Genomic DNA, 15,902 nt, shown 5'->3' with positions numbered 1-15,902 from the left:
GAACTCATGAACCGCGAGCTCATGACCTCAGCCCAAGGTGGATGCTTAACGGACCGAGCCACCCAGGCGCTCCTGGATGTCCTCACTTTTTCGGGGCGACAGATCGTTTTTGGGTGCTTCCCGTGGGCCCTGCGTTCCGGCCCTCGGCAGGCGCTCCGTGACTCTGAGCCTACGGGGCCCAGCAAGGTGGGCACCGTTCTCATCGCGCCCATTTGAGAGGGAAGGAAACCGAGGCCCGCGGCCGTGATGTCAACTCTTCCTGAAGGCCACGACAGGCACGAGCCGTGTGATTTGAACCTGGGTCATCCGGCTACAGAGTGAGTCCCAACTCTCCCCTTGGGCTCCCGGCCTGCTGTGTGAGCGGAACCCTCACCTGCTGGTATCTCTTTGCTGCTGACCAGGAGCCTGGAGGCCTGCCACAGCTATAAATACGCCGTCAGCTGGCGTCTGGGCCTCCCACCCCTGCGGCCACCTTCCCTGCACAGGCAGACGGCCGGTCCACCTGGCCGCCCAGCCCTGGGGGAATCCGGGCTGCCCGGAGCCCTTCACCCCTGCGCCACCCAGACACCTGGAGGGGGCAACGCCGCCAGCTGCCGGCGGAGGGCCCGTCCTGGCTCGCGGGGCGGGCGGAACGAGGCCCGGGGTCTCAGAGCGGGCCGGGGGTCTCTCCCACTGTCCCCTGGGGCTGGAGAGAGGGTTCAGGAAAGGACTGAGCGATTATCTGGTGCCTCCCATCTGCTCCCGGGGGATCGCTGACTCCGGTCCCCAAAGCGGCCGACACCCTTTTTAGGCTTCCCATTTACAGATGGAAAAACCAAGGCTCGAGAGGAGAATGCACTTCGCGCGGCCCGAAGCAAGCCCGGGCGCCAACTGTGAACGTCACGCGGACAAATGGGTGTCCTCACGCGCCCTCCTGCCCGCCTTTCGTCTCCCAAGGGCCCCGTGCTGGGCCGAGCTCAACGGGGCGGAGGAGGCAGGGGGAGCCTCGGTCATGGCCTGGCCTGCTCCTCTCTGTATCCCACAAGGCCCCACCTTCCTGCCTTCAGTCCCCCGCAACCCCCGACCAGAGAGGGCCAGGTCACACAGCACACCAGGGGCAGGCCCGCGGCTGCCCTGGGCCCCCTTGCTCCAGACCGTCTGAACCCAGGGTGCACGCTGACCCTGGCCCCCAGGCTTGGTCCCGGTAGGCCCTTCGGTGCGGTTCACTGCTGGTCGTTCATTTATCCACCGTGCATTCAAGCTCCCCCTCTTTCTATCGTCTGCACAACGGGGAGGGTGTGGGTACCACCCGCCAACCTCCGAAGCGGCTTGCGGGCTTTTTTCCTTTAGGGGTTTCAGGCACTCAGGATCCTATAGGTTCTAACTCGGCTCTGCCTCTTAGGAGCTGTGTGACCTCGGGTGAGTGGCTGACGGTCTCTGGGCCGGCGTCCTCGCCTGAGACCTACCAGAAGGTAACCGTCCCCCCCCCCACCCCCGCCCCCAGCAGGGCGGTGGCGAGAATCGAACGGGGGAAAACGTGGGACGAGCTGAGACCCAGCCCGCAGCGGGCGCTCCGTATGTGCTCGCCCTGCTTTACCTCTGTGGTTATCACGGCTCCCCACTTCCCTCCGGGAGGGGCTGGGGACCCCCTCGATTCTCCTGCCGCTCCCTGGGCCGCCCCGGGGCGCCCCTCCAGCCGCTGCAGAGCTCCCCGAGCCGGCCCCTGCCCACAGCGCCATCCCGGGAGGTTGGCACCACACAAGGCGGGAACGAGGAGCGGGCCCCGCGTCAGCAGATGGGCACCATCTGGGCTGGCCGCTCGGGGCGGGCCTGGCAACCCCTCCCCCGCCCGGCCCTGGCACGGGGCCCGCCCGCGCCTCAGGTTTCTCAGGCCGCCAGAGGGGGCGGGGAGGCCTGGCTGGGCTTCAGGGCTGGGCAGGCGGCTTCCCTCTCTGGGCCTCGGTTCCTCCAGGCTCCCTCCCAAATGCAAGGCAGGTGGAGGAGTGCCGGGCTCTCCCCCCCCCGCCCCACTCCTTCCTGGCCTCCCCACCACCCTCCCCACGAAGCCGCCACGCAGCAGGCCTCGCCTCCGCCTCCGCCTCCGCCAGTCTCCTCCCCTCCCAGGCCTTCCCGCGCTCCGCTCCTCACGCTTCGGGCCACGCTGGCCTCTGGGCCTTTGCACTGGCTGTGCCCCCGTGCCCGGTGCACTCCCACAAATGCCTCTGTGGCTCCCTTGCTTCCTTCAGGCCTCGATCTCAAAAGCCACCTCTTTGGGGCCGCCCTCCCTCCTCGGCCTGCAGTGCCCCCCTCCCCACCCGTCTCCACACCCTGCCCTGCTTTGTTTTTATTCACTGAACCGTGAATTGCCAGCTTCCGGGTCCCCTGCCCAGTGTACCCATTCAGCGGGCAGCCCCCCACGGGTCCTCAGGTGAAGCTCACATCGCCCGCTCATCATGGTCCCCCAGCTGCCCCCAGGGCACACACTGAGCCCAGCCCCTGGACTCGGGGCCCCGTGGCCCCAGATGGACAACGGGGCAGCCAGATTTCACCCCAGGAGGTGCCCCGGGCTCTGACCGGCCTGGGAGCCCCAGTGGTGAAAGGGCCTTCTCAGAGCTTACCCCCACCCCTTCGTCCCCCATAATAAAGGTGGGAGCACCCCTATGAGTCCACCTGACCCCCCACGAGAGATGTGGAAGCTGGGGGGGGGGCTGCGCCTGTCCCAGGATAGGGGGACTGAGTGCCAGGCGTCTGTGCCCGTCTGTGTCTGGACCTCCAACTGTCTCTGCGTGGCTCTCGGTCTTTCTGTCTGTTCCGAGGTGCCCCATCCCCCCCTGCACGCACGCTCCCCGCGGGCCCGGTTGAAGGGGCTGCTGTGCTGCGGCCCAGGTCACAACACTTTCCAGCCCTGAGACCCCCAAAGTGGAAGGAGGAGGGCGGCCGGCGGCCATCTGCCTCCGCCGTCAGACCGACAACCTGCGGGACCAAGAACAGAGATTTCGCTGGGGCCCGGGAGGAGCACGGGGGGTCTGGAGGTGGGAGCCCAGAACACAGGCCCAGCCCGGGGGTGCCAACACGCCGACCGGATGCCCAAGTTGCGCACTGCAGTTTTCCTCTATCTCCCCCACCACCCAGGGGGAAGGGCCGGACTGTCTTCAAAGAAGCTGCCGACATCCAAATCCCACCTCTGCCCTTTCTCGACCACGTGACCTTGGGCAGGCAGGTCCCTTTTTTGGGGCCTCTTGTTTCCTCATCCTCGACGCGAGAACCACAGTGATCCCTGCCTTGGAGGGCTGCTGAGAGAACGGGAAAGAATCGCTAAGCGCTCAGAGACAATGCCCGGCAGAGAGAGAGAGAGTGGAGTTCGGAGTTGGGGTTTTGAAGCATACGCAGGAGTTTTCCGTACGCGAAAGACCTTCGGGCAGACGGAGCATCGGGGCAAAGGGGCAGAGTTGGCCAATCGGAACCGCGATGAGGATACTGGCGGGGGTCACAGGAGTGGCCCGCGGAGCCCTGGCCCCCGGGGGCCTGGCACCTCTTCTCGCCCCGCGGGGGGTCGTCTCTGGGCGCTTACCACGCAGGCCCAGCGTTCCTACCGGTCAACTATTTTCGAGCTTCCCATTTTCAAGACGAGGAAAGGGGGATGACGGGAGCCTTGACCTTCCCCAGCCCTCGAGCGAAGAGGCAGACGGGGCTGGCCGGCAAAGGCATGGCCGCCGGACACGAGGGTGTCTGGGGAAGCCTGGAGGCCCGGCCTGCCCGCCTGCCGAGCCGAGCGGGGGAGGGGGCCGGCTGGAGATTGTGCTGACTCCGGCAGAAAACTCGCTTCAAAATTTTATCAGCTCAGCGCGGAGGAGGTGGGGGCAGGGCCAGGCTGCAGGATGGATGAGGGTGGTGTGTGGTGGGAGAGGCCTGGACCCGCGTGGTAATGAGCTCAGCAGCCCCCAAGGCCACCCCTGCCCCCGGCCCCGGGACACACAGGCGCCTCGTCCGCCCCTCTGCCTCCGCGACCCCGAAGGCGGCTTCGCTCCCGGCCTCAGTGGCTTTGCTGCTCGTCCGTGGGGGCGGGGCAGGGGGGCGGAGGGGGTCAAGGTCGGGGAACCCAGGTCGAGACTGGGAGGCTGCCCGCCTCTCCCGCCCCCACACACCCCCCGGAGACCGCCAGGGGTCGGCGTGGTTGTCCCCCCCTCCCCTCCCCTCCCGCGTGCAGAGGAAACACACAGAACCGCGATGTGTGCAAGGTCACGGCCTGAACAGGGCAGGGCTCTGCGTGGAACCTGGGCAGCCGGGCGCCCGGTCTGCCCCCACCAGACCCCCACGCCGGGCCGCCCCCGGCCTTCCTTCTGTTTCTGGTCGTGCCACGGAGCGTGCCCCCGGGGGGTCTGCCGTGGCTGGGCGTGCAACCTGAGCGTACCCACCGGACCCACTCAGGCAGCCCCCAGGTGCGTGCCCACGTGAGCACCAGGCTCAGCCCCGGGGGAGGGGGGCGGGGGGGCGAGGCATGGGGGGGGCATGTGACATGTGACCGCTGCGTCCTACGGGCACGCTGGACTCCATCCACACGAACACATTCCCAGCTGACACCTGCCACGTGGCAGGCCAGTGTCCACAAGCCACATGCGTGACCTGGCGAGTCCCCCGTGGCCTAACCGAGCTAAGGACTCATAACCTCCACGTGACAGACAGGGGAAACTGAGGCCCAGGTTGGACCCACAGCCAGGAAGCAGCAGGGCGACAGCGCCCACGGCCCTGCCAGCCAGGCCCTGCCCTCGGCCACCAGCCCTGCCGGCATCCAGAGGCCGGCCCGCACATCTGGCCTCCGCATCTCTGCCCGGGCCGCTGACCCTCTGGGACGCCCCCACACTCGGCTCTGTCCAGCCATCCCGCAGAGCTCAGCTCAGCCACTCCGCTTTGTCCAGGAAGCTGCCGTGGGTCTCCTCGCTCTCACAAACCCTGCTGTCTCCAGGAGGGGCATCCGGCCCCAGAGCCAGCAGACGCCCGGCTAGAAGGGCCGGAGCTGGGGACACAGGAGACCAGAGGACCAGAGACGGTGGCCACCCAGCCCAAGTCCCACAGCACCCAGTCTCCCACGCGGCACAGAGGCGGGACCTGTCAGGCCTCTGCGGAAGGTCCGAGGGTGGACCAACCAGGATCCACAGCGGGCGACCAGAGCCCTGTCTCCGCTTTCCCCAGAGGGATAAGGTTGTTTCTCTGCCACCGGTCGCTCTCCGGTCCCCACCCCTATTCCCAGCGAGGCCTTCTGCTGCCCCTCGGGCCTTCCGGGACAGGATCTCGTCTCCCGCCATCTCAAGCGCTCGCCTCTCACCTCTAAACCCCCCAGGACACACTGCCTCCTCCCTCAGACCCTCCTTGAACCCTACCTTGTCCCTTCACAACACCTGCGCCTGCCCGCTGCCCTAGCGCGGGCCCACCTACCCCCTCGGACCCTCCCGTTGCCTCTGCCTCCCCTCTGGGGGGCGCACCTGAGCCGCCTCCCCGCTTCGGCCGCCCCCGGAGACCCCGGGCGCGCACGCACGCACACGCACGCACGCACGCAGCTCGCGCCCGCCCGCCTCACCTCGCTCGCGCACGAAGTAGGCCAGGTAGAGGTCGAGCTCCTTGACCGCCACGCCGATGTGATGCGGCTGCACGCAGAGCACCGGGTGGCCGCACTGCGCCGCCTTGACCAGGCGCTCGCCGTCGGTGCTCTCCAGCGGGATGCCCTTGAAGAGGATGACCATGACCAGGTCCAGCCGCCACACCTTGTCGGCCTGGCGCAGGCAGTCGATGCGGCGCATCTTGCCCTTCTGGTCGGGGTTGGAGAGCACGCAGCCCGGCGCCTTCTTGCCGGTGATGGCCAGCACGAAGTCCTCGCGGCACTCGGGCCGGATGTCTTTGCGCAGCTTGGCCAGCAGCCGGGACGCCCACTTCTGCTTCACCTCGGCCTTCTCGCCCAGCAGCTCGTCCTTCACCGCGCGCTCCTCGTCCTTCGACATCCGCTTCTCGTGCTTCTTGAAGTACTTGCGCTTCCGCGCCTGCAGGTTGAACCAGGTGTAGGCGAAGGCGCGGACGTGAGGCAGCAGCGCCTCGATGAACGGGTGGAACTCATCCTGCAGGCACGAGAGGCCAGAGGTCAGGAGGCGCCGGGGACCGGGGGCCCACCGCCCAGCCCCGGGGACTGAGGTCCAGGGGCCCCAGGAAGACCCAGGCGCGTGTGGGCAGGGAGCCACCGCGGACCTGGTAACCTCCTGGGGGAAAGTGAAGGCTGGGGGGGGGGGAGGGGGAGAGAGGACCCGGCAGAAGTGCAAGGGGGACTGGCGTGAACCGGCCCCATTGCCCGAACGGGGAAACTGAGGCTTGGACTGTGTGGGAGGCGCAGGGCAAGGCAGGGGTTCACGGAGGGCTGTCTTGAACCCTGGAGGGCCCCCAGAGGCGGATGGGGGCGAACCCATTGCACAGATGGGGAACACTGAGGTCAGGAGAATAAGGATGTTACGGAGCTCTTCTCTGTCCACCAGAAAGGGGGTCGGCAAACCCCAGTCTGGAAGCGCTATAAGGACAAGGTGGCGAGTGTTCCGTCCTGTTGCACCTGCTCGACTCTGCACCTATCAGCCGTAGATGCGACACGTCAGTGACGGGCGTGACCACGTTCTGATGACACTGTATTCAGGAAGAGAGGTGGCGGGCATTGGGCCCCGGGACCTGTGGTTTGCAAACCCCGGAACCAGAGCGTGCGCTCCCGTGTCTAGACCGGGGCCAAGCATACACCAGGCATACAGTGAGCACTCAATGATTGCAGGAGAGGCCAGGCTCTGAGAATGTCATTTGGTGCTGGTTTTTCAGATCTACCATCAGCAAAGAAAGCTGACACCGGGGCGGGCAGGTCTGAGGGCAGCCTCCACTGGCCCTTGGTGCAGATTTAAGAAATGAGGGCTAGGGGTCGTTCCTATAGACCAGCGGTACAGACAAGGCCGGCCGAGGTCTACGGGCCAAGACTAGGGCAACCTAGACGTCAGGGGCCGAGGGAAGGGGGAGGGGCTCCTGTATAGACCCCCCCTGGAGGGGTAGGGAAAGCGGAGGCCCAAGAAGGCATGAGATCAGAACACAAGAGAGAAGGGGAGCCCGTCCAAGGAGGTCCAGAGCTGGAGAGAGGAGCCCCTGGAGGTCGGTAAGACCCATTCCACAGACGGAAAAGCTGAGGCCTGGGGAGGCTCTAAGTCCTGGCCAGACCTGTGACTTCAACAACCCCCCCCCCCCCAGTCATGCCTAACTGGTGTTGCCGGGAGGCCCCAACACCCACTTTACAGACGGGAAGACTGAGGCCCTAAGAGGGGACCTAGTCACGAGGGGCGTGGAACCTACACCCATCTGACTTCCCCCATGACAACAGCAGCGGCCCTCGCTGGGTCCCCCGGAGCGCAACCGGGGGCCGTGGGAGGCCCAGACCCCCCCCCCCGGGGGTAGGGGTGCTGCCTCTCTCCGTGTTTCATCAAGGGAAACTGAGTCTGCAGAACCTCCCAGACCTGGTTTCTCAGCCTCCAGGAGAAAGGAAGACAAAGGGAAGAAAACCTTGGGCCGTGTGTCTCCACTCTCGCCCGGGCCCGCCAGGCTCCCAGAGGGGGAGCGAGACCTCTTCCTGGCATGTGAGTCCCATTATCTGCCCAGCTCCCGAGGCCACGCTATTCTATTATTATTACTGACATTGTTACAAGTCTTCTGGTGGCTTACAGTCTTCCGGGGCTCAGGGAGAGGCCCAAGGACCCCACAGTAACCCCCACCCGGTGCACCCTCCCTGCTCTGGGCACCTCTGGCCGTGGGGTGCCGGCGGGGGGGTGGGGAAGGGAAACGACCTCAGATTTCACCTATTACCCAGGCTCTGAAAATAGCCTCCCGCCCTCGCCAGGGTGGGGCGGGCCGGGGCTCGGCTTGTGCCAACCCCAGCTCCCCACTCCGATGTCCCCCAAAGCGTGAGTCACCGTGACAGCTGTGGCAGGGACTGGACCTCAGGGCTCTCTTCCGCTGCCCACACCCCCACCCCTGCCCCCACCCCGGCTGACCTGCTGAGGCAGAGGGAGAATGGAGGGGGCCCATCCTAGGCCGGAGTCTGTCCAACCTCGGCCTGGCTTTTCTGTGCCTGAATGCCACCTGACACGCTGGCCCCAGAGACGGGGAGTGACTCACCCAGGGTCACACAGCCGGTCAGCAGAGCCGGGACCAGAGCCCAGGCTGCCTGGCCAGAGAAGCCGAGGGTGGGGGGGGGGGAAAGATCGGTAGAGGCATAGGTCGCTGCCCCCAGTGGAGGGGACGCCAGGGTGGCAGGAGGCCAAGGCAATGGTGTTGACCTTGGGCCATGGCCGCCACCCAAATTCTCGCGCTTACTGGGGCAGTGATAAGAGGTAGCTGGGAAGGGGCAGCCGGACTGTCAGCCAGCAGGGACAGACAGACAGGTCGCCAGAACCCTTTTCTCTCTGAACCCCTCCCCTTTCTCTGAGTCCGGCCCTTTCTCTGGGCTCCGCCCCTTCTTGGAGCCCCACCCCCCCCTCTGGGTCCACTCTCAGGAGAGGTGCCAGGGAGGTGGGCAGGGGTGGGAGCCCACGTCACCAGTGACCCCAGCTGGGCCTGGAGGAAGGAAGGCAAACAGTCTGTAACTGGGTCATGGACCTGCTGCCCCAGCGTCCCTTGTCCTCCCTGGGAGGTCAGGCCAGGTGAGAGGCAGGCCCGTCACTGTCTCTGTCCCACAAGGCCTGCCACAACCAACGCATCTTTCCCAGGCACCTCCCGATGCCCTCGCCGGCTGACCAGGCCAAGGACACGGTCAAGGCAAGCTAGAGGCCAAGAGTCCTCCAGAACTCCTACACATCCCTCAAAGCCTTGTCTCCAGTGCCCCTTCTCCTTCAGGCAGCCCGTCCTGCTCTCCTCGGAGTTTCCCCCAGACCTAGCCTGGACCACACAAGCTGGGGTCCTCCAAGTCCAGTTCTGTTGCCTTCCCTTCCTCCCCCCTCCCCCAAACCTGGGTCCCAGGACCACCAAGCGGACTGTCTGTAAAGGAATGAGGTCGGGTTACAGCGGCCACCTTCGGCGTGACCCAGGAACAAATCACTGCTCCGCCCCGGGCCTCGGTTTCTCGTTCTGTACCATGGGCAGAATGGGGTGCTGCAGCTGTTGGGGTTTGGGACTCCTGGTAACCAGAGAGGCAATGCTGGGGGGGGGGGGAGGGAGCGAGGCCAGGACTTTCCCAGAAACTCCACTTGGCTCACTGGGATTTCCTGGCCAAAAAGGGGAGCAGCATCTGGGAGCTGGACACCTGGGTCCCAGCCCTTGCCGGATGGGTTAGACCATGAATCTCCTATTCACAAACCACAGCTTTTCCAGGAAGGATTCTCTCTCCCTCGTCTACTCGGTGACTCACGAAACGTTACGGCGAATCAGTCTTGCCAGCTCCTGAATGCTTATCCCAAACTCTTACGCATCCTTCAAAGCCCCGGGTCCAATGTCTTTCCCTCCGGGTTAAACCCAGGTTAAGCGGCAAACAGCAGAGCTCGTATTCAAACCCAGGCCCATCTGGCACCGGATGAGTGTTCCTAACCTCAGGTCCTTCCTCCCCTCAAGCTCAGAGCGTCACAGCTTAGGCACAACGCTCGTGTAACGAGGGAGAGATTCATTTGGTTGTTCCACAAACATTTATTGAGTGCCTACTGTGTGCCAGCTCCGTGCACGGTGCTGTGGACCCAGCAGTGACCTGGGCTCTGTCCTCACCTGGATCCTGCCGACAAATATGTAATAAAATGTCAGTTTGAACAGAGTGCCCTGACAAAATTTCAAGGAGTTTGAGGAGGGCCAGGGGATCCCTTGGGTTGCGGGGTTTTTTTTGTTTTTGTTTTTGTTTTTGTTTTGCTGACGGTGGTCAGGGAGGGTCTTTCAGAGGAGAGGACACTTGAACAAAGACCTAAAAAAATGACAATCCAGGGTAGGAGCTCTCCACATAGTGAAAACAGCATGTGCAGAGGCCCTGAGGCAGCCCCGTGCCTGAGGTTTGGGTATGTATCCTGAGGAGTGGGAATGGAAACTTCCTTCCAGAGTGACCAGGGAGTCTGAACCCTGGATCTCCCGACTTCCCTCTCTGTGCCTTCATGTTCCAGCAGGATGGCCGGGGTGCAGGAGAGACAGATAGGGAGTCATTTCGGGGGCCGATCACTTCCTGAGCTACCGACAGGGACGGTCCTTGCACCCATTTTCCGGATGGAGAGACTGAGGCGCTGAGCACCGAGGCCACCCGCCCACAGCCACGCAGCTGGGGAGGCGCCAAGCTGGGACTTGGACCCGCGTCCCTGTGACTGGGGACCTCCTGACCCCCTCAGCCTCGCTGCTGGGCCCTTCAAACACGTGGTCTGGCCCCATGGCTGGGACTCCCCGGAGCACCCTGCGTGCCCGCTCTGAATCCCGTGTGACTCCCTTCCCCCGCTCCGTCCCAAGTCACACTCCACCTCGTCCTCGGCCAGAGCGGGGCCCTCCAGGACACAGGTTTGGTCCCTGTCGTTCACCGCTGTGCCCCCAGCGCCCGGATCCCCGTGGGAGCAACCTCACCCTGAATTACCCCCCCTGTTCACACACCCCAGGCGCGGAAGGATGCTGCTACCCCGCTGGGTGTGGCCAGACTCGGGACGACCCTGGACAAGGCCCGGCGGGGAGGAAAGACCACGAGAAAAACCCTCGGGGGTCACCGCTGTCCCCATCACCCAGCCCAGGGCCTGGCTCCCTGCCCAGCAAGCAGTGACAGAACGAGGGGAGGGTATGCTGGAAAGGCCTCCCAGATGTTTGATCCGATTACTAGTCTAGCGACCGCCATGATCACAGCCACATTTATTTGGCACCCACTGCATACCAGGCGCTGTGCTAAGGGTGAAGCATCCGAGGAAGGCAGGCCTGCGCACCTTGTCTCAGCTGGGGGACCCGTGCGGCCGCTCGTTTAGGCAGCAAACATAAGCACCTACTGTGCGCCGGGCACCTCAGAGGGGACGCGCCTCCCTGAGTCCTCAGGCCGCAACGAGGAGCCGAGGCTCACCCCGAACTTCACCGTGAGGACGGGGCACGAAGAGCGGGGTCCCCTGCCCAGAGGCCCAGCCGGAAGGCCCAGGGCTCGGTGCTGAGCCTCCTGAGCGAGATGTGGAGGCAGGTCCCAGGGGCCCTAGGTGTCCCGCTCGGGGAACCCCGTGAGGGCACGTCCGCGGCGAGGCGGGGCCGTGTCTCCGGCGGTGCGGTGTCAGCGCGCGCGTCTGTGCGTCTGTGCGCGTGGCTGCGCGTGGTTCAGTCCCGCGGGGGCCCCTGCACGTGCACCAAGGGGACGCACCTAGGCGAGGCGGCACACGCGTGTATGGGTCGGCGTGAACGCGTGCATTTGGGTGACGGGGGGCGGGAGGACCCAGGACCTGGTGAGTGTTTTGTGTGCATTTGGTGGGGGTTCAGGCTGAGAGAGACAGACAGACAGAGACAGAGAGCCGGAGGGAGAGAGAGACAGAGGGAAAGAGAAACAGAGACCGAGGGAGAGAGAGAAGGAGGGAGGGAGGAGAGAGAGAGAGAGAGAGGGAGAGAGGGAGAGAGGGAGAGAACGCTGACTCGGCCAGAATCCGGGCTTCGTGATTTACAAGGCGCCTGGCCCTGACGCGCTGAGGCACCTCACCGCCGCCGCAGAGAAGGGAGGGAGGGACGCAGGCACGGAGACAGACAGCAGCCTGGAGCGAGGTCGTGCTTTCTGCAGGAGCGAAGCAGGGGCCATCAGACCGCGGGCGGCGGGTGGGGGGTGGGGGCACACCCACAGGGAGCATCTCAGCACCCAAGCAGGAAGCGGCCCCAGGCCCAGCCTTGCCAGCCGTGCTGTGCTGTGCCACCCCGGGGCAGGCCCTGGCCCTCTCTGGTCTGGGCTCCTCTCCCAGCCCTGAGGTGCTGGGGGACCCCGACCCCCCCCCAGAGCCCCCACCAGGCCCAGACGTCACTGATTCCCGATCCCCACCCCGCCCCTAGGAGGCACTTCACATGTCTAGTACACAGATCCCAAGTCCCGGCCACCCTCCCAGCCTCAGTCTCCCCGCTGGAGAAACGGCCCGTAAGGGGCTGAGAGGGACGGAGGGGCAGAAATGAAGGGAGGAATGAATGAATGAGGGAGGGGCCCTGGCGGCCCGGCTTGGCCGTGGCCGTGGCCGTGGCCTGGGCCCAGCCCCGCGGCCCCGGGGAATCCTGGGCCCTGCAGCCAAGAGGGATTTGGCCCCAAACCCGGAATAACTAACGTGGCGGGCGCTTGGGGCGGAGGGAGGCAGGGAGGGAGGCCCAGAGCGGGGCGAGCGGGAGGCCGGCCTTCCCGCCGGCAGGATTTATGGAAGTAACCGCTGCTCCACAGTTACTCTCGAGAGTAAAAGTGAAAAAGCGCTTGAGTCACCATTGAAACAGGGACGGGGCTCCCAGAATCCTCCAGGGCCGCCGTGGCCACCCCCCCCCTCGGTGGGCAGGGCCGGGGGCGCAGGGGCGCTGGCACCGGGCGGCCGCCTCCCCCCCCCCCCGCCCCCCCCACCGCTCCGGCTCCCACAAGGATCCGGGTCGAATCAGCTAAAAGGGAGCTATTTTCGGATGGGCTCAGGTTGTAAAATTAGTCGGGAAAAGGGGGGACATGGAGGCCCAGAGACGGGGAGACACGGGGAGAGACACACAGAGACAGACAGGGGAAGAGATGTAAGACGTGGGGAAGGACACATGGGGGGACAGAGAGAGAGAGACACAGGCTTGGAGGCAGAGACAGGGAGAGACACAGAGACACAGGCGGGTGGAGGGAAATGATGGTCAGACAGAAACGGGGTGCTGGCGAGGGGCGCAGGCTGAGTGGGGCGGCCAGGAGTGGGGGTCCTGTGGGGGCGGCCAGGGTCCTTCCGGGAGCCCCCAGACCAGGCTGGGTCTGCAGGGACCCCTGAGGATCACACCTGGCTGCGGGGCACCCCTCCTCGGTGGGGGGGACGCAGGAGAGCAGCAGGGGAGGGGTGCCCCCTACATTTGGGCCCCTCCCCCTCCCTCCACGGTGGGGGGGCTCTCTCTGTGTCCCCCCCCCCCCCCCCGTCGCTTGCACGGGGCAGCCTCAGATATCCCTCACTGTTGTCTCCACCACCCGGGAACGGCCACCAAGCCAGGCCCCTGAGCACACATGTTCCCGCTCGGGTTCCCACCGCAGCAGCGTGGACGGAGGCCTGTCTCCGGAGGAGTCCTGATGGGGCAGTTCCAGGGCTCGGTGACAAAAGGCGGCCTTCCAACCTCCTCCCCTGGAGTAGCCTCCCTGGCTCGGCCCCCCCCTCTCCGTGTGGCTCCCGGGAGCTGGGGAGCGTGAGAAGGGCAGAGGGGGCGGGGGCACCCGCAGCCACCCAGGCCACCCCGCCAGCCCAGAGACGGGGAGGCCCAAGGTCACACGCAACCCTGACTGCAACCTTAGTTGTTCCCGGGGGGCCGGGGGGGGGGCGGTGGTGCAGAGCCTCAGGACAGTGGGGGGGCAGAGGTGGGGCAGCAGGGGCAGCTGCCGGGGACCCCCCTCCCGAAGTTGTTCGGAAAGGGAAACTGAGGCCCGGATAGGGGCAGGGACTTGCCCAAGGTCACTCAGGGGATCATGGGTAGGACAAGCCCGAGACCCTCTCGGCGCCCGCCCTCCCGCTGGCTGACAGGAGCCAGGAACTTCCCAGCGGGGCAAGAAAGATTCTACCACGAGTGAGGGAGACCCCAGGGTCCTGAATAGGGCCCCCCCCAGACACTGGCGGTCCCTGGGGCCCAAGCTAGGCATCCACGTGCTCCCCATAAGGTGCTCCCGGTGGACTCCCGCCCCCTGACTTCTGCACTTTACAGTCTGCCCCTGTCTCCAGAACCTGTCTTAGTCCTCCGGAGAAACTGAGGCCGGAACCCCACTGGCCTGAAGACACATAAGGACACGGGGGGAGCTCGAACGAAGGCAGACCTCGGGAGGCCGTCCCACAGGGAGCTGGAGGAGGAAAGGAGTCCCCCGGGGTGCGGCCCGGGACAGGGGCAGCCGCCCCCTCCCCACGCACCCCCTTGCCGGTCGCACGAGGGCTCAGCCCGGGGCAGTCTGGGAGCGGGGCCAGGGGTGAGAGGCTACGGGAGGGGGGCAGGGGCAGGGGCAGGTGCCGGGCTGGCGAGGGCGTCCGCAGCGCCGCAGTGCCCCGGCCAGACCCCGGAACGCCCGGCCTCCCGGCTCCTCCCGGCGGCGGCGGCGGCGGCGGCGGCTCAACAATCCAGAATCGATGCGGCGAAAATATCAGATCGGTGTCGGGGGGCGGGGGGGGGGGGGACGCGGGAGACCAAGCCGGGACGTCGGCGCGCCCCCTCCCCCAGCTGCTGGCGCCTCCAACTCCGCGCGCCCCCTCCCCCTCCACGCACACGTGGGCCAATAATGGGGGGAAAGGCGTCCCGGGGCTGGGGTGGCGGGGCACAACCTTGGTGGGGGGGGCGGGGGGTTGTCTGGGGAGCACATCCGAGGGCTCCTCTCCCCGAGAGAGTGCCGAGTGGGGGGTCCAGCCAGGACCCCTCGATGCCACCTGGAGGCAGGCCGGGTCCGGGGCGGAGGGGTGGGGGTGGGGGGGGTCACGCAGAGCCCGCCTTCGGCTCTCGGGGCGAGGGGCGCCCCCAGACCTTCCCGGGTGGAATGGGGGCGCGCGTCCGGCGAGCCTGCTCCCCGAGCCCCGCGTCCGCGTGGGGTGGGGGGGTGGGGGAGAGGCCTGGGCGCCGGGGGGCGGGGCGGGAGTCCCGGGGGAGGGTCGGGGCGGGGGGGGGGGTCCCCGACCCAGCCCATCCCCCACCGGCCCCCGGCCCCCGGCCCCGCGGCGGGGGCGCCCCGGCGGGGCGGCGGGAGGGACGCGCGCCTTTCGCGTCCCGCCTCCTCGGGCTTCCCGAGTCCGGGGCCAGGCGGCGGGGGGCGCGGGGGGCGCGGGGCGTACCTGGGTCAGGCAGAGCGGGGACGAATACATCCCGGGCGCGGCGGGAGGCGCAGGGCCGGCCGGAGCGGGCGCGCTGAACTTACTGAGTCATTTTTCCAAACCCCCCCCCGCGGCCGCGGCCGGCGCGCTCCTAGCCGCCTCCTCCCTCGGTCTCCCTCCTCCCTCCCTCCCGCGCTCGCTCGCTCTCCCTCTCTCTTCCTTTCCTGTCCCCCCTCCCTCTCTCCTCCTCCGTCTCTGTCTCTCCGTGTCTCTGTCTCTCCTCCCTCTGGCAACCTCCCCCCTCCCTCCCCCCAATTTCCCTCCCCTCCCACCCGAACCTCCCACTTCTCAACATCCAACTTTCAAAGAAACGAGGGAAAAAAAGAGCGCGAGCGGGGAAGGAAAGCCGCTCCCCCCCGCCCCCCCCCCCCGTGCCCCATGAACCCCCATCATTGCTATTATTACGAATTACGAGCCGCCCTGGTCCCCGGCACCGGACCGGGGACCCACCGGCCGCCACGGGTCCCCCAGGACCGCCCACCCGAGCCAAGTGGGGAGGGGGTGCTGGGCTGTTGCTGGACACTTTGGGGCCGGAGGTGGATTTTTAAGACCCCCCCCCCAACCCTCCCCGCGCTGGCCGGGAAGTTGGAGAAAAGAGCCAAGTTGGGGGGGGGGGGGAGGGAAAGAATGAAGAAGTGACGTGTGCAGAGGCCCAGCGCCAGCGCGCGTCTTTCCCCTTAAAGATGTACGACCCGGGGTGCATGGCAGGAGAGGGGGTCCCTCGGCACCTCTGCCCCTGCTCCCCTGAGAGCCAGACATGGGCTGCAGTTGCCCGGGCACAGGGGCTTCGCTCCAAGTGACCTCCCTGCACCCACCAGCCCGAGAAAGTTCCCAGCTAACCCAGAGCCTCCAGGAATCTGCTCTCACCTTACCAGTTAGCACCAAAGGGGAACTGGGGGGGGGGGGCGGAGG

General features: G+C 66.4%; 1 protein-coding gene across 4 annotated transcripts in view; it reads right to left on the bottom strand.

Moving 5' to 3' along the window:
• NFIC (nuclear factor I C) overlaps positions 1 to 14,996 on the bottom strand; it is a 55,776-nt gene extending 40,780 nt beyond the window's left edge. For all 4 annotated transcript variants that reach the window (XM_047096539.1, XM_047096540.1, XM_047096542.1 and 1 more), the window contains exons 1-2: positions 14,952 to 14,996; positions 5,555 to 6,086 (exon numbers count right to left, since the gene is read on the bottom strand). In XM_047096539.1, the coding sequence (XP_046952495.1) occupies positions 5,555 to 6,086; positions 14,952 to 14,981 (562 nt within the window). In that variant the 5' untranslated portion in view covers positions 14,982 to 14,996. The remainder of the gene's footprint in view (positions 1 to 5,554; positions 6,087 to 14,951) is intronic.
• Positions 14,997 to 15,902: the final 906 nt, after the last annotated feature.

The sequence above is a fragment of the Lynx rufus genome, unplaced genomic scaffold (assembly GCF_022079265.1).
Source record: "Lynx rufus isolate CCGP_SWC_20201006 ecotype Redwood Valley unplaced genomic scaffold, mLynRuf1.p SCAF_4, whole genome shotgun sequence".
NCBI classification, from domain to species: domain Eukaryota; kingdom Metazoa; phylum Chordata; class Mammalia; order Carnivora; family Felidae; genus Lynx; species Lynx rufus.
The sequence above is the reverse complement of the archived record's forward strand: the minus strand, read 5'-3'. Positions and strand labels throughout refer to the sequence as shown.